General features: G+C 40.2%; 1 protein-coding gene across 2 annotated transcripts in view; it reads right to left on the bottom strand.

Annotated features, from left to right (window-relative positions):
• rab11fip5a (RAB11 family interacting protein 5a (class I)) overlaps positions 1-7,558 on the bottom strand; it is a 29,765-nt gene extending 22,207 nt beyond the window's left edge. For both annotated transcript variants that reach the window (XM_083924387.1, XM_083924388.1), the window contains exon 1: positions 6,878-7,558. In XM_083924387.1, the coding sequence (XP_083780513.1) occupies positions 6,878-7,257 (380 nt within the window). In that variant the 5' untranslated portion in view covers positions 7,258-7,558. The remainder of the gene's footprint in view (positions 1-6,877) is intronic.
• Between the last annotated feature and the right edge of the window lie 14,840 nt (positions 7,559-22,398).

The raw sequence follows: 22,398 nt of genomic DNA, 5'->3' as shown, positions 1-22,398 counted from the left end.
TCCTTAGCAGACTGAGAGGAAAGGTCAGCTAGAAAGAAAAAAAAACAGACGTCAGATGGGCTCTTAAACTCCATCTAACCATGTTTTTATGAAAATATGCAAAATATGTACAGTAGATAGACAAATGTCTTGCTCTTCATAGGACAAGATGGTTTTCTTGAGATCCCCGAATAGTTACAGTATGTCATGAGCAAAATCAAAGGATGTAAGAAACATTTGTGATGTTAACAGAAATGGGATAGAAGATAGATTATTTGGTCACTTCAACAGAATGACAGCAATTTTTCCTCATGATCACAGGAAAACGAATCTTAAAGACCATAAAATATATAAATAATTGGGAGAAACAGGGAAAGAGTGCAGATTTCACTTGATAAGTGTTTTGTCCTGGGCTCAACGCGAGGTTGGGCGCAGAGACCCAGTAAACGGCTAAATCAACGTTAGCATTAGCATTAGCATCGTGAACTGCCTATTCACAGACCTTGTGTGATGCTTATAAACCTCCAAGCATTACATTTTCTTCCAAGATCTTGATACGACTTTAATGTAACGTTAAATAGTTTGGGAAACTCGGACACACAATAAGTTTTTCCTCCATCTTTCTAACAGGCTTGATGTCGTTCTCTGGTGGCCTAGGAAACGTAAACATCACAATCAAAGCTTCCATCTCCTTGGTTGCGCTTTTGAAAGGTCAGCGGCAACGAGGTTCGACTTATATGTAGGGGCCTTTACAGCAAAAATGGTGGGGACGATATAAAAAAATGGAGATTTATTCGTCACATATCAGGTATGGAAACCAACTTCTCTCCAGCCAAAGTGACCTGCAACAGACTACATGAGGTTTGTTTTAGCTGTCTGTATTACCGTAAATGCCCTTTGCTATGTGATTTTGTTTTGTGATTCCCGGTCCCTACGGAGTCACAAAAACTGTACCAAAAATGCTCGGCTGATGATCCCCTCCAATCTTGCAGTTTATGGAAACAGACAAACAAACAGAAGCAGGAGCTGCAGCTCCATGCTGATAACAAGGCTGCTGCTGTCTGATTGCTCACAAAGGCTGCAACAAATAATAAGACTATCAACTTTCCTTCTGTCGGACTGTGGTGTTATTATACAAGGCCACTATGTGAAGCTCAAGGCAGATTCCAGTTAACTTTGTGTCCAGATGCTTCTGTTTGCAAAGTAGCAAAATTGTCGAGCTACATGAGACTAATGCACTGAGGCTGAGTCTCTATTTGAGCAGACTTTACTCTTTTAACGACCGTGTAATGCCAGTTTTTATGTAGAACAGAAGTGTTAGATCTCTTGAATAGCAACACTTTAAAAAATACAATCTTTCAGGACTGATAATCATTTTTGAGGACATGAGCTACAGTTTTGGACAGCTGGTGGCATTTTCTTAATGTGCTACTTCGCCCTCTCAACGCATTTTCAAAACACTTTAATTCTGATATTGAGTGGAGACTGGCCAATTCATCACCGCAACCAAGCTGACAATTTATTAACACAATTAATAAAACATCTGATTCATTTTCACTATCCCTCAAAATGTCCTTATTTTCTCCATTACATTAATATTTATTAGTCTATTTAATGAAGATCCAATTGGTAACAACAGCCAAGGTTCAAATATAGAATTCTCAACAAATTTATAGTAATGTAGTGAATTAAAATGATTAAAGCATACCATTCATTTTTACATTAAATGAAGAAAAAAAAAAGCCCTTTTTTATACCAAAATATTACTAATAATACTATTCTGACAAATAATTGTATGCTCCATTAATAATATGAATCATTTCGAGCACATTTGGAATCAATTAAGGAGGAATGAATCTTTATTTTGCAGAGTCAGATAAAATGTATATTTGGCCGGCTAAAGATATACACAATTGCAAAATCCTGAAGGTGGCTAGCATCCCTTAGCATTGGCTGTTTTGCTTACATTAGCATGCAGGCTAATTACTTAGCCACAAAGAGAGTGGTCTGACCTGAACTGAACAGAGTACCGACAGGAACTAAAGACAAGACAGTTTAGTCTGCTGTGTCACAGTGACCTAGATTTGAAAACAACTCTGTCTCCTCTGGCTCTGGCTAGGGAAAAGGTCCTTTACCTAAAACACAACAGTCATTTTGTCTTTGCCTCACTGTACCTCCGCGGTGATGCCAGACAGGCTGATGGGAGATCTGTGATGCAACTAAACAGCCTCTACATGACTCATGACTCCATGTAAAATGAAGCCTGCTGTACCCTGGTACCTATATAATGTGCTTTGCTTAGGTTAATCTGATAAATCTCCTTGTTTTCAACATTCTCAGTTACATTTGTATTATCTAGGATTGTCAGGTCACACTGTTATATAACTTCTGATGTCCATTAGACCATATTCTCTCTCTGCAGTAGCCACTGAAAGTCTGTGTGCTCTTAACAGAGGATTTCTCTGGATGTACATCACACAGTCAACACTCATTTGTCTGAAACAACATCCGAGCTTCGCTACCTGCAGATAAAAAGCGTGACAGGCGAAACTGAGACTGCAATGGCTCGAAAAAGAAGCGATTTTAAACTACCGAATGCAGCATTTAAATTATAATATCAGCGTTGCAAAAACCACCCAACCGACACAGTGAAGAATCACTAATCTGGAGAAAATAAAGAGCTGAAACTCTAAATTAGTCTCTTGGAAAAAAACATGATTATGAAGGGAAAATTGTGTATGCCGAGCAAATCTATTATTTTTTTTGTTGCTTGCTTGTTTTTGTCCACAGTGTATTGAGCTGGCAGTGTTTTTTGTATAGCTTCCTACTGGCAGGCTCTGCAGGGGAGGGGGGGATTCACCCAACGCCCACCTTTCCGGAAATCTGCTCTACAGTGATAGCTCTTCATTCAAATACATCACAACCACAAACTCATTTTGCTCTCATGTTTTTGGTTTTGGAAAAACAGTGGCTAAAGTGGCCAGATTAACGACCCACCTCTGGCACACTGACTAGACTAATGGACATTTTTTTCTTCATCATCTCACCTGCAGAACAAACTCATCTTCTCCAACATAACCACATCTATATTTAAACCTCATCCCTCATTTCCACTGACTGTGACTGGAACACGCTGATTCAGAGGAACACTGTGTGAAAACGGATGAATCCTTGAGGGAATAAAACAAGTCAGAGGCTCAGAAGAAAAGAGCCATTTTGACCTGACGTAGCTCCATTTGAAATCTGAGCATATACAACCCAGAGCACTACATCACTGTGACGCCCCCAACCTCCTCCAAAGGCCTTTATAAATATTACAAACTGTGAAGTGAAGGAGTCCTGGTACAGTCCTCCACCTCTGCACTACTGTCACTGAAAACAGCAAATACTTGAAATGAAGGATTGTGAGTCGTCTGTGTGTAAAACTGACTTCTGCTGTTGCTTTGTTTGTGCGGAGTTGAGCCTGGTTTATATGGTTTTCTTTCCTCCCTCTCACCTGAGCAGCTAATTTATTGCACTTTTATTATCAGATTTACTGCCACCATTAATCCGTCCGCCTAGGTTTTATCGCCATGCAAATAAAGCTCACCTTAAACAAAATAACATTCTTGAAAAACCTATTATTACTCTCTCAAGAGAGCTGAAAGATAACACAAATCACACCGCTATACTTTCAAGGGCGTTACTGGGAACAGCCCAAAACTACAAAACTACAAAATGAAAGCCAAACATCCTTTTCTACTTCAACTAGTCTTCCGATCTCAAAGTGGATGTTTCACCAGTATGTCAAACCTCAATTTCAAACTCAATTGTGTCTTTAAAGAGGGCTGGTAAAAAAAAAAACAATACGGTCGAATTGCATTGTGGGTGATGTAGGCACCAGGTTTAGACAAGGAAGAAAAATGCTGAAAAAGAGATGATATCTTTGGATGAATTTTGATCCTTTTCTTTTTAACTGTCCATCAAGAGTGTGACAATATTATAGGGGCTGACTGAATAATGTCTACAGAATGAAAGTTTATTCAGGAATTCATTTGTAGAGGTGATTGTGACGGGGTATGCAGGAGCACAAAAACAGCTCCTCTTCTTCTGAAATGTGGCTCATGTTTTGGGGGATGTCTCTGTCAAACCTAAGATATTTGAAGTGTTTTCTTTTTTTCAAACTGTTGATATGACGTAAGCCGTTTTGACTGTGGTGGAAGTGTTGCTTTGGACCAGCCTGGATTCACTGAATACCACATGGAGACACTGAATGTACCAAGACACCAAACTGCTGACACTTCAACATCACAGGCTGACTCTAACCTTCAAGTGTCCAGATCCAACTGGAGGAGACTGGTTCCCCTTTGCGCTCATATTCACAGGTCTGTCTCAGTGAAAGCACAGTGGGGCTGGTTGGGCTAGTCCTTATTTAATCAAACTGCCATAAAAGACATGAAGAGGAACATTTGTGTTCATCATCAAGCTAAAATATTCAGTTTCAGCTCAGGGAACAGGGTGGCAGCATGACGGGGTATGTCCTGGATCATGTAGCACTTCTGATTCATCCATTTTCAATGTTAGACGTTATCAACTATTCAGAACGAAACATCTCTGGTTGCAATTGGATAGACCTGCGACCAATCGCAGCAACAAAACCACCTAGCAGCGTGGCGTCACATGCAAGTTGAGGCGGCGCTTGTTCTGTTTGATGAAGCAGCATCAAATTACAGCTAAACAGTACACTAAAATATGTTTCTGAAACATTTTAAGTGAGAAATAGGCAATACAGGAACATAATATTCCTATTTGATCCACACTGCCTAGTTTGACGAGTTTGAGCAGATATTTGTTAGGTTGGTAAGTTGCGCTGGATGGAGAACGGCAGTTACTTTCAGTAACTAAGACACTTGAGTCATCGTCTTAAACCCGCCCCACATGAGATCAACGGTTGTGATTGGCCCGTCAGATCTCAAGTTGCTGTCTGAACATGAGGGGGGCCAGATGCGTCTGCTAGGCTAGAGCAAGTGAAACATGAGCTGGTCTCCAGGCTAGATGCATACTACTGGACCAAAACTGCTCTGGCACTTGTACAAATACACCTGCTAGTGATGCACTTTTTATTGCTAGGTCACATTTGATGATTGGTGCTGTAATTCACCTCTACAGCATGAATCGTCTGCTGAATGCACACCAAAGGATGACCACACACTAAGCTCCAATAGTTTTATTCATCCCCAGTGTTTTAACCACAGTCATTGAGGATGATTAGAGATGTGATGTTTGCAAACAAACAGTTCTTTTGACTGACTCCACAGTGTGGAATTACTACTTTTACTTAAGTAAACACTGAGTACTTCTTCCACCACAACTTTTTCAAGGGCCAGAAGGTTACTATTTACCTGCCTGTTTAGATGTGGGATAAAAATGTTGATAAAGTGAGTTTGGTGAGTTGCTGCAAAGCGGTGCAAGCATGAACCTGGCACTGTGGCTCTAAGGAAGGCAGTGAAATTTGATCACAACAATAAGTACATAAATAAAGTACAAAAGTATTAACATCCAAATGTACGTAAAGTTCAAAAAGTACAAGTACAGAGTGCAGAATGGCCCATTTCAGATTTAAATTATTGATAGATTCATGAAAATATCACTTTAATGTTGCAGCTGATATTATTTGTATTAAAAAATCTGAATTTGTAAAGTTACCAAATAGATGTAGTGGAATAAAAGTACCATATTTCCTCTGACATGTAGAGGAGTAGAAGTATAATGTAGCATGAAATGGAATTACTCAACTAAAGTACATCAGAACTGTACTTGAGAAAATGGACTTTTGTTAGTTACTTGTATTGACAAAGACAAGTATCCTCATGCTTTTTTGCTTTTCATGGAAGATTTTCAATCCTCAGTCTGAAAGAATGTAAACAATCTGCCACCACATCTCATTCTGATTTGACGGCAGGAAACGTTTTAGCTGTCCAAATCGTCAGCAGTGAATGGCAGGTTCTGCTGTAAGTGTCTCTAAACCAAAAATGTGTTTTTGTACACTTTGAATTGTGCACTGATTTACTATCAAAGGGAAAAATCAATCAAAGAAGAAGAGTCTAATTTCTCCAATGATACTGCATTGCTTTCATGCAAAGTGTCTCCAGAGTTCAAACGTTGCTTTTTCCCCTATCAAACATGCAACTCAAGAACAGAACAACACAAAGATTAATAGAGAGTTGGTGCACCAGAACATTGCTTTCCCTTCACCTATCAATAACTAACAATAACTATCAATATTGATCATAAAGAAGAGTTATCTGAGGTTGGAAAATTCCTTTAACATTTGGCAGATGATAAATGTATGCAGCACCAAACTTTACAAGCTCCAGTGGGTGGGTTTTTGTCAAACAACATGTGCTAAATATACCTTGGAGCTCTAGGATCATGAATCTGTTAGATAATCCCTGGAATTGGGACAGCCATTAATCCCCCTGCTCTACGTCATGCCTCAGCTATTGGGAAACAAACATCTTAACAACAAAACAAACAAACACCCGATTGTGGCGTGGACAGAGGAGGTGGAAGTGAACTTTCCAGAAGGTCTAGGATTTGTTTTTGTTTTTTTGAGAGGGGGAAGCCTCCAGCCTCAGTGAGGTGGAGATAGTGGTCAGATGTGCTCAGAGTTTAGTTTGGCGTCTGTGGGAGGAGGGAGGGTGTGTCTGCAGGGCCCTGATGCAGCACCAGAGACCTGACAGCTGTGTTTATATCCCAGAGAAAACTGTGGAGCAACTACAACAGCACAAAAGCACACTAGAAACCTCCTGAGGCGTTCAATGAGCATGGGAAAACACACACAGTGATGGCAAGCACATGCATGAAGCTTTTGGTCATCTGCATGTTCACACACACACACACACACAGCTGGACTTACTCGTTTTTCACGTATCTGGTCTCATGGAAGACCTTATCCAGCTGGATCACCGCCTGCCCGAGGAACACGTCCATCCCAATGAGCGCCCGGTGCATCACGATGAGGACCAGCTCGTTGCTCCCGGCCGGATAGCTGCTGCTCCGCCCGCCGCTCTCCAGCACGCCGGGCTGCAGCTCGAAGGAGCACTCCTCCCTCCACTCCGGCTCGGTAGTCTTCTCCACCACGCCGGTGGAGTACTTCTCCTTCCCCAGCTGGATGATGGTATACACGTCGCTGGTGCCGTGCTTGCCCTTGCCCCGTAAGCCCCTACCTCTCAGCACCGTCACCTGGACGTGAGTCGGTAACCATTTCTGGTCCTCCTCTACGGTTAGCGAGGACATGTCCCCCTCCAGACAGACAGACCCGACCAGCCTCGCACACCGCGGCGAGGCGAGGCGACCGGGGGTGAGGTGGTGGTGGTGTCCGCTTCCTCCCCTGCTCTCTGGGTGGTGTGCACAGTCACATCAGCTCCGGGGTCGGCGGGCGGTGCCGCATTATGGCCGTCTGTCGTCTCTGCAAAGTTGCAGTGTTCGCCGGTTGTTTGGCGGCTGCTCCCCCCGTGTTTCACAGCAGTGTACTCTGCAGCTGCAGCAGCGTCCGTCCCCTGCACGGCGTGTCTCTGCTGCCTCCCTCCTGCAGCCGCACACGGGCCTGTCTGCGGGCAGCGACGTCACGCCTCTATCCTCCTTCTTCTTCTGCAGGACGAGGAAGTTGAGCTCCGACACACACACACACACACACACACACACACACACACACACACACACACACACACACACACACACGCACGCACGCACGCACGCACACACACACACACACACACACACACACACACACACACAACACACACACAACACGAGCCTGTTCTGGAATGTAAGGGTGTGTTTGATAGTTCAGCCAAATCAAATGCACTCCTGTGAAAGAATTTAAACTGGCCTCTCTGTGGCCGTGGGGATGGCCGTCCACACTGCAGACACCCTGATAGAGGCCTCTGACTGCAAACTGCAAAAACAGGCTTTTGAAAAACTACATGAAAGCCAAGTGAGGCTGATTAAAGTCATTTTATAGTATCATATGTAGGCTTAAATAATACAACACTTCAAATTATTATATTTCACATCTAATGAGAGGTTGGAAGTAATGATCATTTTCATTACATCATAAAAATGCCCATTACAACAGCCCAATGTGATATCAAGTGTCTTGTTTTATCCAACCAACTGTAGAAATTCCAAATCTATTTAATCTACTTTATTGCTAAGATAAGGAAAGCTGAAAATGTTCATCTTTAGGAAGCTGGAGCAGGACATATTTGGCTTTTCTTGCTTTAAACTTGACTTAAATGTATTTATTTGTTTATTTACTTATATACAGGGACAGTGTACCTCGATCATTTCAGTTTCCACTTCAATATAAATGTGCCAGAGTTAGCTGATGTGCTAATTTTCATTGTCAACCCTGGGCAAGTTTTTACAAATGGCTTAATGTTATCAACACAACACAACACTTTACAACACAATACAGTAAGATAAGACAGACTTTATTGTCCCAGTTTCGAACAATAAAAAATGCTACAAATGCATTAATATATTAATAGCACATGTTCATATATATATATGTGTGCATATGTACGATACAGTACAATACAAAACTACTTTACAAAAGCTGCTTGATTAAGCAATGACGCCCTTTACTTAGCTGTCTTATCTGATAAGGTGTGAAACCTGAGGGTATTTATTTGTTTTTGTTTTTTTTACTAAAGTGCACATAGTTCACATGATACATCATAGAGCAATAGAGAACCTAGAGATCACTTGCTAGCTTTTCCCATAGCTTTTAACCACATTATCTGTTATTATCAGGGGATCGTGTTTGCTTAGTTGTCATGGAAATGATGCGATAGACATGCATGTTCGAGCGCTGCATTAGCCTTCTTTTCCCTGTGGTCTTAAGTTCATCCTTAACAAAAAACAACCTCAAATCTAGGTCCACTTACTATCGCTTGCATGGTTTTCATCAGCAGTTCAGATTAGTTTAGTATTATTCTGATGCCTACCTCCAACTTTTGCGATCCGTTGGTGAAATCCACATCTGCAGGTCGCTGAAGTAGGATGCAACCATGGTCTTGATGCAGGAGGGCATGTGAAAGAACTCCATGGCATTGTTGATCAGCTGGTGTGGGACTGATCCATATGCGTTTGCTAGATCGAGCCAGATGACATGGAGGTCCGTCTTCTCCTTTTTTGCCTTCTGGATCTTGTCTGAGATTATTGTGGAGTGCTCAATTTTAACACCGGTATTTATTAATGCAGCACTTTTTTCTCAGCAAGAAATCACCCAGAAAGGCTTCTGAACCAAAAACGACACAATCTCAACATTTAACAGTTGGAATCTGAAATTTGGAGACCAAGTATTTTGGCAACCAAGATTTTAGCTTTTCTTGGAGTAACGTTACTACTACTTTCTACTTTGGAGTAACGTTATTGAAGCACTTTCTATTCACCAATCACCAATAAAAGCTTATAAGCCAAAAAGTACTCAACCTAACAAGTTACAGCAGGAATGTGATCTGAAAAAAGGGCGAAATTGACATCATCAAGTAAGAGGCAGCTTTCCCTTACATTAGCATTCAGCTAGAGACGTGTAGCAGTTTATGTAATATGTAAACACTGCAGTAACATCTGTTGTTGTCTTTTAAGGTCATAATCCTGTCAGGATATGTTCCATTATGTAGTTTTTAGTTTATATTTATTGGCATTTTCTGACAGTAAAGTGTTGCTTTACTCCGTAACTGTAGCAGTGATTATGTCAACATGTCTAGCGGGTATTCACCAGCAACTACCCCTGCAGTCCTGTTGCCAATGGCTTCCCTTTGATCTACCATGGCTTGGATTGATTTCATTTGTACATTACTTTTGACAAAAGCATCTGCCAAATGAGTAAATGTAAATATGAACTGTATTACATCCTTTTGGAGCTACAAGTGAGTATTGGCTGTTATAAAATGGAAACTATCAACAAGAAGCAGTAGGCTGTTTTTTAGTGATGGATGGTCACTCCGTCGGTCCAGACTGAAATATCTATCAACTATTTGATGGATTGTTATGAAAATACGTGCAGAAATTCATGTTCCCCAGAGGATGAATCCTAATGACTTTAGTGATCCCCTGATGAATGAAATGTCTCGCCATAAAATTTGGTGCAACCATTTGTGGTTCTTTCAGGGTGAATACAATAACTTTTGTGAACATTTAACTTTTTTTCTAGCACCACATGGATTTTATTTTTTAGCCTAGTTTGAACTGATGGTAACATTAGTATGTTAGCATGCTGATGGTAGAAAGTGCTCTACACATAGAATTTGATAATATGATATTATGATTACTGTCTATGTGGTTAAGGGCGTTAAATGGAATCTGTGAAGCTATTGGCAGTGTTTTCTACGTCAGCACTGATGGCAGGACTTTCCAAAGTGAAACCCCAAAGGTCATGACATTAAGTCAACCACATCCACCTGACAGATATTTCTGGCCATAGGTTTTTGGCACATCCTGTTAAGTGTTTTTGCTTGATGGTTTCACTATATTGAATGTGTCCAGGATGTGACAGCAAATATCATGATTCATCTCATCTCATCTCATCTTCAACTTCTTATCCGGGGTCGGGTCGGGGGGGCAGCAGCTTTAGCAGAGGACCCCAAACTTCCCTTTCCCGGGCCACATTAACCAGCTCTAACTGGGGGATCCCGGGGCGTTCTCAGGCCAGTGTGGAGATATAATCTCTCCACCTAGTCCTGGGTCTTCCCCGAGGCCTCCTCTCAGCTGGACGTGCCTGGAACACCTCCCTAGGGAGGCGCCCAGGGGGCATCCTTACTAGATGCCCGAATATTGCATTATGCAATCATGATAAAGATATTTTCTTTATCATGATTGCATAATGCAATATTTAAAAATTTAAAAATCCCTTGGGTGTAGAGTAAAGTCAACTTTACCCATGTTCTTGTAAAGGAACAGATGCGAGTGTTCATCTGAAATGAAGCTCTCAGTGCTGCCTTATGTCTGCCGCATGTTTAAATTGCTCGTCGTGTCCCTGTGGGTCAATTGTGCCATTTGTCAAGCTGTTTCAAATGCTGATTTATTTTATCTTTTGCATACTAGTGGACTTGTTACCCCTTGTTTTGTTTCTCTGTTTCCCGGCTGTCATTGTGAAGGAGAATTTGTTCCCAGTTGACTCGCCTGCTTCCATCCATCCTAATGTACTTGACGGGCGGCTGTGAAAGGCCTCGTACAACCCGAGGCGTGAGGTTACGTCGCCTGCCTGAGAGTGACTGATGGGAGGACTGAGGCTAAGTTAATGTTGCTGCTGGTGTTGGTGATGTACTGCTGAACTGTGAACAGCTTACATATGAGGAAATCAATAAATGAAGAAAAGAATCTGCTGCGGCTCGACATGGGGGGAGTTGACGGCCTTCGCTGTACATCAAATCCCATGTGTATTTATTGGCAAACAAGTGAAAGGGATCACTCTTTTTGGTCAGACCAAAAGTCAGGCCAGCTGAGGAGCATTTTCATCATGCCCAAAGGCAACTCAGCAGTGTTGTGTTGTGTTACATTGACTGGCATTCACTTTTGTAAAGGTGTTGATATCCAGTCTGTTACAGCTAACACAGGCCTCAAGGAGCAGATATAAAGTACGCTTATATAAAAGGGCTGCTCATAAATTTACTAGGCAGCCTACAAATTGGTAGAAATTCTGAAAAATCAAGGAATCTTGCACAAGTTATTTCTCAAGGAAGATAACATTACAGTAGATATCTCATTATATATGGGCCAAAAGGCTATAGGCTTTAGATATGTGTTACTGACAATTCCTCCAAAACAACATTAACTAGTATATATAAGTATTTGTGTCCATACTGATGGTTTGTAGGTCATATATAGCAGCTGTGGCCATCCTGGTGGCCTTGCGTAAAGGCATAAAGGATGTCTTATTCAGCACATAGACTTTCAAAATAATTTATATTTCACAGTCTATGATTCTGCCATTCTCCATCAGGCGCACGTGACCAAGTCAGCAAAGATGGTTCTGCTTGAGGAGTGTAGCCACGGATGGGATCTTTGCTCACAACAGAACATCCAGAATACAGAGTATTAGAGTCACAACTAAACAGTTTTTTTGTTTTTATGTGCCACATAACAACATAACATAACATAACATTACATAACACGACACGACATAACATAACATAATATAACATAACATAACATAATATAACATAACATAACCTAACATAACATAACATAACATAACAAACTTCCAGAAAACTGCAGGTCTGCTCCAACTCATTTAAACTTCTTTTAAATCAGGACTGAGGACTTTTCTGTTTGCTGCTGCTTTTCAGTAAAATGCACTGTCACTTCTGTAACTGTAACCATCTTTTATATGTTTAAAATCTTGTATATGTTTTATGTGTTTTCCCCCAATGCTTTTTATATTTTATGTAAAGCACTTTGAATTACATTGTTGTTGAATTGTGCTATACAAATAAACTGACCTTGCCTTGCCTAGTAGACAGCACATATGAAAGGAATGAAGTCTCCTTTCCTGGGGAACCTGAGTTTGCGTGTCTTGCTGGCATACAGGAGTCTGCTCACTATTAGTTATGATCAGGCCCAAAATATCAGGCCTGAACCAAAGTTGTTGTCCCAACTTTTACTAAAATAAAAAAATATGAGTATTTCTTCCTTTACTGCTGATGAATACTGTCTCTTCTGTGTTGAGTTATCCATGTCATTTGTTCTCAGGACTCAACAGGTTTCAACAGGAGATTTCCTGAATAGATTAAACACAAACAGTTACACATATTCATAAAAGCTTCCTGCATGTGTAGGCTATGTCACTGAACAACTGTACACAAAGTCCCTACCGGTGTATATCCGCCCACATACGAAATATTACTTTATGGGCCAGTTTGTGCTGACAGGAAGAGAATTATCTTTCTTTGAGGGTATTTTGACAGAAGCACTTGAGATTTTCCACTCAGGTAAAGGCAGAGTAAACAGTCTGTTCTCTGAAGTGGTGATCAAGAAGAGGGAGACACTTTGCAATCTTTGCATCCATGAAATTTGAAGTGCAGCGAGAGGTTTTAGTCTGAAAATGTGTCTGACAGCAAACCCCCCTTCCTCTGTCATACTTTCCATCGACAAACCTCCACAATTACTCATCCTTTCTGTCCTTTCATTAGCTTATTTCTACCGCCAACAATATTAAATATCAGAGTGGCAAATAAAATGAGAGAGAACATTTTGGATTGTAATATTAAGGATGTTGTAAATCCCATTTTTTATAGAAAGCTCATTTCAGTTGAAGCAGTATTGCGGTTTGAGAATAAATTTGTTTCGAGGGAATGCAGATCTTTGCAAATGTGGAGTGAAGTTTTCTGAGAGTCGGAAGATGCCACAGAAATATTTTAGTGTTGCCAAGACAGAGTTTTGGCCGTGGGAAGATATGATGCTGGCAGAGCGATGAAGCAGGTTTGGTTGGTAGAAGTCCAGATATCTGAGGGCACTGCAGCAGGCCCGTTTCATGGTTGTTCTGTCCAGACTTGCGTTAAACAGCATTAGAAAATAAATCTTACTTTTTTTTTACCTTCAAAGAAGCAACTATGCACAGTTGAAGCAGGATGTACCAATGGGACACATTAAGTGGAGAGTTGGGGGTCCTTGCCCAGAAAATTTTGATCATCGATCACTCAGTTTCCTGGATTTCGGTGGATTTTTAAGCATTCATTTATTGTGGAAAGTGTAAAAGAAAACACAGGAGACAATTTAAAAGAAAATGGTATAATACGGCTCCAAACAACAAATGCACATGCTCTAAACATTGAGGGGGATGTGTTGCCTGGTCCTCCCACATAATGTGTCACCCCTGTAAATGTTGAAAACGCAAACTATGTATTTGGTCTAATATTCGATTCCCCTGAATCGTGGTTGCTATCGTAGAAAAACCTGACAGCCAATGAACTTGGAGACTGAAGAAGAGTTTTGGAGATCTGATCCGATGTCTTAAACCAACATAGTTTTTACAGATATATTATCTGTTATCTGTTTAATATTGTTGTTGTTAAATATGTTGTTTGTATAGCTGAGTTTGAAATAAAAACAATTTCCCCCTGGGATTATTAAAGTATTTCTGATTGTGATTCTGATAGATCCCGGTCTGTCTGATGTTTCTGCCACAGGAAGGTTTTCATCGCCACTGTTTCGAAGTCACTTGCAGTTTGCTCATGGGGGTATTGCCACTGAAGTGTCCTGAGATAACTTTTGTTATGATTTGAGACTATAAATCCAATTGAGTGGAATAAAACTGCAAGAGTCTGACCTCAGTGTGACCTGGATTACATCATATAAACCTCTACGCTGTATCCATGCAAGTCAAAAACACAGTGAATGTGCAGGACGGGCTGACACGCTTTGCATGAATTATGAGGGCTCCCTCAGGTTTAACCGACACAGCCGACAGATTTGATGGACATTTGGTAGAAAACACACAAATGACTTGCGTTTGTTTGTTCACTTGTTTGTTTGTCTTTCATTCTTCTTCACCTTTTCTTTCTCTGCTGTATTCTCATTTGTTTTTGAATGTTGAGAACAAACACATTTAGTAAATAATGCTTATTCTTATTCTACAAACAAAGATTTCAGTGCGAAAAAAGTGCGTATCAATTAGATTAAGTTAAATAAAATGAAAAAAGTGCTGCATTCTCTCTGTAAACCCAAGTTTGCAGTCAGTGATGAGTGGGCTGCACTGATACCAGCTGAGGCTTACAGCGCCCTCTGTTGGGCCTCACAGGCATCAACAGTTAGAAGTTTGACTCAATGTGGAATCAATTAATTTGTTTCTGATCGTTTCCACACAAAAAAAAATTACAGATTAAAAATTACTTACTTCAAAAATCCCATTTCCTCACTTTCCCTAATTGGAAAACTAATAATCTATGAATATAAAAATACATTTCATTTCAAAAGTGTAACTGCTACAAACAAGATGTCTCTCAGTGTGTGTGTGTGTGTGTGTGTGTGTGCGTGTGTGTGTGTGTGTGTGTGTGTGTGTGTGTGTGTGTGTGTGTGTGTGTGTGTTTGTGTGTGTGTGTGTGTGTGTGTGTGTGTGTGTGTGTGTGTGTGTGTGTGTGTGTGTGTGTGTGTGTGTGTGTGTGTGTGCTGGTGGGTTCGAGTTTCCACATCAGACTTGTGTAAATTGTATATTGGATCATGACGACAACTCCCAAACTAATTGATGTCACAAAATCCTGCCTGTAACTCATATTTCATTTGTTTCACATTAATATTGTCACGTAACCGACAATATTAATGTCAGAAAATAGTTTTTAAAAATACAAAAAATTAAGTCAATAAAGTTTCCTGAAAAATAAGAAATTTCAACATGAACAAATCCACCGCTGACAAAAGTTGTGTGATACAGAACAGCTACTGAAGAACCTTGTGAAGAGATTGTATCTTTTTCCATGATAAATTGCCAGATTTCCTATTATTCCCTAATGCACCGCAGACCAATATGAGGCTTTAAGGACGCCTAACATCCCTCGACGACCTCTAATCACACGAGAGACAAAACCTATTTGAGAGCCATAAAGGCATCTAACAGGCTCTTAACGAGGGGCTGAAATGTTTAGCAATATTTTCTTTTTACAAACTAATCTGTCTAATTAAGATATTATCCCCGCCAATCATGAAGACGACAGAGAGATTTCTATAGAAAGCCCCGAGTAGAGCTCAGCGCCTCATCAAAGAGAGATTCCTCATCTATTCTTGGAGCCGAGCTGCCAATCATCCCCTCATCAGGCTCACAGATTCATATCAGACCAGCTGTTACATAACCACAGCTAATCCTCGTGTAAGAAGGACACACACGCACACACACACACAGACACACAGATATGAACACACACTCTGGTAGACATTAAGGGCCGGCAGCTGCCACACACACAAACACACACACGCTATCTGTGGAGCCAAGAGTAACAGATAGATGAGGCCCTGAGATGGATCCAGATCAAGCACCAGAGTGCAAATGGCCTACTTAGAGTTTAAAGGGGGTAATTAGAAACCTAATCAGGGCTCACTTTCTCACCCCTGATGAACGTAATGAAATGCTCCTGTCCTCGTATGCGTGACACTCACACTGACACCGACCGGGGCCCAAAACAGCTGCGAGTGCCTGTAAACACGCCGCACATCACAATATGTCAACAGATGTGTTCAAACAGATCCTGCAAGAAGCGCCTGAAAGACAGGAAAGATGGGGAAAACGGGAGTGACTTGTTCAGTTTGACACTTTAAGATGACACTTCTGTCTTTATTGCAATGGATGGTTTATTATTCATATCAACACTGACACTAATTGATACTAATGAAACAATTGTTGATGATTTGAGAATATTACTTTATTGTCTAATGGAGTAGAAATGCAGGTAACTCTTTATAATACAGGAAATCTAGCACTGGTGATAGTGTTGGAATATCTTTTCTTTTAATATCATATTGCAAATTTTCTGTACCATAACTGGGAAATATGTTGCACCATTAAATTCTTAACATTAACATTTTTCTTTGGGTTGCTTCATGTTTCCCAGTACTGGATATAACATAAAACACTGTTTTACTTAGTTAAAAGAGCTGATTGCAGTTAATAGGAATAAAAAATTAAAAAAAAAAAACTTCTTTAAGGTACTTTTAGCTCCTTACGGTGCCTCCCCACTGCACGTGACCTGACTGGCGACAAAATTCACACTCGTTCATTGTTTATGGGAAGTGAAGAATTTGCTGCACAAAGCATGCTGGGATACCTGGCGAGCGAATTCAAGTAGCCACGTGACCGGTGAGGCCGTCACAGGTTTAAACCATTTGTTTGCATGCAACAGTAGCTAAGCACCATCAGGAGTTTACACATCCACCAGGACCCAGAACTACAAAAATACATAAAGAATCCACGCGATCGAGAGTGAAGAGATCACAGAGGTCAAGTTTCTACAAAGACAAAGAAGGAGCATCTGAGCTGAGCAGACCAGCGAAGCAACAAAAAGAACGCTGCTCTTCTGTTTTAGTCAATAAAAATGGATTTGTGATTCTTGACCCAAACTTAACTACAGGAAAAGGCGTTGCAATTTTTCAGGGCAGCCACCAGTGGCGGCTGGTGGAATTTATTTCAGGGGGGGCTTTGTCTTAAAACAGAAGTTCTCTCAGAAAAATAAAACCTGTCCTGGCAAGAAACCATGAGAAGATTGTGTGTCAATATAATGTTCACAGACACAGTTCATATGGTCCCTATTTGGTTCCTATCAATAATATAGTTGTAAGATAATGACTGACACGTTGTTGCTGAAGTGAACATAGGATAGTAAAGCAGAGTAGTTCTGATCACAACAGACAGTTAGCTGTGAAGTTTTTACAAACCATTTGTTAAACTGTCAATCATGACAACTTTAACATCCCCCTGATGTGGTCCAAGTCCAAGTTTGTCTGTTAGTGATCTTCTCTTAAACACATTTAGTTTCAAATAGAAAAACTCTAAACTTCTAAGTTGAAGTTTAGAAATATCGCCCTGAGATATTTGTCTATAGAGCATCAAGCTGCGTGCACGACACATTAAGACAAATTTGGATGCAGAGCAGGAGGGGCGGTGCCCAAGCGCCCTCTATGGGCCAGCCGCCACTGGCTGCCGCACAAAAAGGTCGGAGCGCTCAAAAACACAACTAGAATTTTAGTTCTAGAGAATCTCTGAACTTATGAGAAAATTGTTGTCGCATCATTCCTTTTCAGGAAATGATCACAACAAAGACACTGAATGTTGCTCATGAGTGCTTTTGCTTTTATCACCGTATATGTTGTTAGCTTGTTGTTAGCTTGTTGTTCCTGTGTGGCCAAGCCTCTGTTATGACAGCGTTAAGTTAGCTACTTCAAAGCACTGATGAAGTGCACCCCAGGACACAGGCCCTTACAGGCCCCACACTGTAAAAAGTGATATTTCAATGTTGTTGTTTTATAATAAAGCAGAGAAACGTGCTGTATAAATACTGTGAAAGTATCAAAATGCTCAATCAACAGAGCAATGCACACAACTTTACTATATATAAGTAGTAAGTGCTGCTACAGCAGCTACAGTCAATCCCCAGCTGCAATGATGGTGCAGAGACACAGATGCTGAAGACCTGGAAACTCTGACCAATCAGAGCAGACTGGGCTTCTTCAGGAGGGGGTCTTAAAGAGACGGACGCTTAAATGGAGGGTTTCAGACAGAGGGTGAATACAGGTATATTCAGACAGACAACATGAGAAAGATAATGTGTATTTTGAACATTAAAGTGTGTCAACATGTTCTAGTAGAAAACCAGGGTATGAAGTCTGTATTGTAGACAACTGTGTATGCTTTGACATCTCAGTTGCCAGTTCGTTAAATCAGCTAAAACTAAAGCAGTCCTGCAATAAATCCACCCTTCATGAAGGTTATGATGTTCCCTCACTGGTTAAAATGGGGCGGACAAACTGACAGAAACCAATGTCAGTATATAACGCAGTGTGATGGCACGTCCTCCTGTCTGTGCCATCACACTGCTGGTGAGCTGCAGCTGTTAGTGGGCAGTGAGTACTGGTGATACTGGTGTTACTGGGCTTTATGTAAATCCAAATATTTAGACTATGTGGAGGAGATCAGGTGTCTGCAGGACCATAATGAGTTTTTAGAGGAGATCACGGAGAAGAGAGTGACACTGAGGAAGAAACTAAACCAAACTCCTCCAGAAGCTAAAGCGTTTGTTTTAATACAACTGTGAATTTTGCACAATCAAATATCTGATTTATTTATTTCAGATGTTTATTTTTATATGGGGGACGTTTTTCCTTATCTGAATCAAGGGTCTGAAGCCAGATGGTGTGGTTTACATCGGCCTCACAGTGATATTTAAACACAGTATTCGTCCACGTAATAGAAAAAAGAAGCATTTTTTTTTAATTTTACAGATCTCTTAAAATTTCTGTCAAGCTTCAGTGAAGCTATGAGTTAATAAGATAATAATGCTGTTCACCTGCTGATTAATTAGCATTTAAGACAATTGAATCATTCAGGGACACAGAAAGTATACATTAACTGTCAAAATAAAGCTATAGCCAATGAAAAATATTTGAAACAAATGACTGCTGCAAGCTTACGCAGTAACCTGTTCTTTTTTCTCAGGCATAAAACAAACGTTTGCATATATTTTGAGGAGTGTAATGATGCATGTTGGCAACCACCAGGCTGTTAATCAGAAGGTTTGTGGAGTTGATGTAAATGAGTGAACAGATCTGTGTTTCATTGTGTGAAGGTAGATGAGTGTTATCCTTTCTTAACAGCACAGGACATTAATTCAGTGCCAAAAGCCATGTAGCCCCACAGAGAGCAGCAGACCCCCAGCCTGCCCTGCATGCTGCGTTCAGGTGCAGTCAGTCAGTTTTAAAAGCTGTAACTTCAAAGGTAATGTTGGATGCAATGAGCCTCGGAAACCTTGTGGTTAGGTTTTTTTTTAAAATCAACTTTCAAAAGCAGTTTCTGCAGCAGAGTGTGAGAATACATGTGAACAAGTTGCAGGATGGTTTGACTGTTTCTTTCAAAGTATCGCTGCATTCAGTTCAACGTTTACAAGGAGACCTCAGTGGTTTGGTGTCTGCACATTAGTGACATTGAGAGGCAACCACGTCACAATAGTGAGCTGCCTGTATAACGCTACAACGATTTTATCAACATTTCCTCAAATAAATCATATTTAAAGTTCAACACGGTGAACTCTGGGCGGGAGAGCACAACACTTCCCCTCTGCCCCTCATTCAAATGACTGGAGTTGGCCAGTTACTGCAGCTTTAGGACTTCTGCTACAGATTTTGGGAATTAAGTCATAATATATGGGGAAATTGCAATATTTCAAGAATGAAGTCATAATTGCTTGCTTCAAGTTGCTTCAAGTCACATTATTATATTTTATTGTTATTATTATATTATTCATTTATATTTTAATAAAACAAAAATAAAGACATTTCCACCAAAATGTGGTGAATAGAAATCCACTTGAATGCATGAAATTAAGTGTTTGATGCTCCAAATTTTCTGGGGGTGCACTATCTACGTATTTCTATCCTCATGGACATTGGGAGCCACTTTAAATGGGAGTCGAATTCCTTAAATGTGTTCACACAAACAATAAAGCTGATTCTGATTCAAGTCATCTACACTACTGAACTCTACACCCCTCCCATGATGACCCACCCCTCACACACCTGCCAGTATTGCCATATATATATATATTTATATATATATATATATATGTATATACAGTATATACAGTATATATAGTATATATACGTATATATATATAATATATATACGTATATATTAACACTGTTATGGATTTTGAAATTGTTTATATTGTGGAATGTTATTTAATGTATATGTGTGTATATATGTTTCCATATGTTTAACTTGAGCTATTGATATTGCAGCCGGAACTGTTCCTACAAAATGTCTTTGTCTTGTGCAACGACACTAAAGATTTTTTTATTCTGTTCTATGTGCAGGATTCTCGTGTTTCCGACGGCCCTGAACGGAGCGCGCCTCCCGCGGCCTGCAGACGTTTCCGCGGCTCCGACACACACACACACACACACACACACACACACACAGAGAGAGAGAGAGAGAGAGAGCACTTGCTGAACAGCTGGCAGAGAGCGGCGTATTTTTCTTTGCGGGCTCATGAGACGGTGTTGGTTTACCGGCTCTGGGGATGCGGGCTCTCCCTTTGTAACGCTTAAGCAGCGACTTAGTGGTCTTTGTCCGAGTTATATTTTAATTATCTGCTAAACTGCGGCTGAGGGCCATGTGGGAAAGAGCCGAGCACTGACCCCAGCAGCTGTCAATCACTGCGGCAAAGAGGAGGACTGAACATTCATACACACAATATTTCATATGGTTTATAGAATATCATATGAAATAAGATCTTACAGGGTGTAACAATGCCACAGCGCAAGTACAATACATCTTTCTCAGGTAAAAATACAAAAGCATTTATAAAAGAAGTATCATTACGCACATTTCAGAATAAAATACATTATTGATGTATGTTCATCACTTTAATTACTTCATATAATGCAGGGCAGCTTGATCTATAAAGACATATCATATACGTTTGTTTATATATTGTAATCATAATTTGAAAAGTAAGTAAAATGGAAATGCTATTAAATAAAGTACCTTACTGCTATTTGTACTAGAGTTTGCCCCCAAATCAGTGTCTGAGGTGGTGATCTAAAACAATGATCAGTGAAATCTAAGTAAGTTTGTATCTGACGCCATCTGTTGGTCATGAAATCCACCTCTGCAGAAAAAGACTCCTGTTGACAAAGGTCTTCATTTTCTCACCTTTAACAAAATCAGGTCTAAGAAATTAAAGACATTAAATAAATGTCAAGGAATTTAATAATATAAATCTATATGATTTACATGTCTAATCTTGCTCCAAACCACATTTTCTCTTTGAAAACAAACAAATAAAATCATACAGGACTTCAGGGTGGATATATAATGTGTGCACTGATTTAGAATACACAGTTAAGACTTCCCACATTAAATAAAACACTGGAAACTACTTCTAAACAAAATAAAATGTGCAGAAAGTGCAAAATAGAAGTGTGAACTTTCCTCTTCAGGTCCCTTAAACTACTGATTTATGTTTTTTATGGATAAATGCGAACAGCCTCCAGACATATTCTGGAGAAAAAAAATGCAAACTCCAGATTTGAAAGATTATGTGATGGTAAAGACAACATCCATAATTACATTAAAGCTGATAAAGATCAATGATTATGTTTTCTTTTCATCTTTATTGGGGACTTCTGTATGTGCTTCTTAATTATTGTATCCATTATATCTATGTGTTTGTTATTGTACACACACTGTAAAGCTCCTTTTGTTTAAAACTGATGCATTTGACGTACTATATTTGTGATTCTTGACTTTTGCAGCACTTGTTTTTTATTTTCTCTCTGACCGTTGAGCACCAAAGTCAAAATCATGACAAAAAACATATTTCTGATTCAGTTTCTGATCAAATGAAATAAACGTATGATAAATCGTACATTTTCTTCCCTCCCATTGCTGTTCCTTAAAACATCCCAGCCTCCACGGACGAAACAACAATCACCAGTAGCAGCCACAGAGATCGAAATGTGGGGGAAACAAAGAGGAGAAGAAATGTAAAACCTCAGAGGAAGCCCTCTCCTGCTGTCCGCTTGTCTGTGGTGAATATTAAGTGACGGCCGGATGATTTGTCCTTGTGTTTGTCCTCCTCTGATACTTCCTTTCTGGGCGTCACATCCCCCATGAAGAGGCTAATCTGCTCCCAGCGGGGCTCCTCCCAATGAAGAGCTGAGAAAAAACAC

This window comes from Echiichthys vipera, assembly GCF_963691815.1.
Source record: "Echiichthys vipera genome assembly, chromosome: 12".
NCBI lineage: Eukaryota > Metazoa > Chordata > Actinopteri > Perciformes > Trachinidae > Echiichthys > Echiichthys vipera.
The sequence above is the reverse complement of the archived record's forward strand: the minus strand, read 5'-3'. Positions and strand labels throughout refer to the sequence as shown.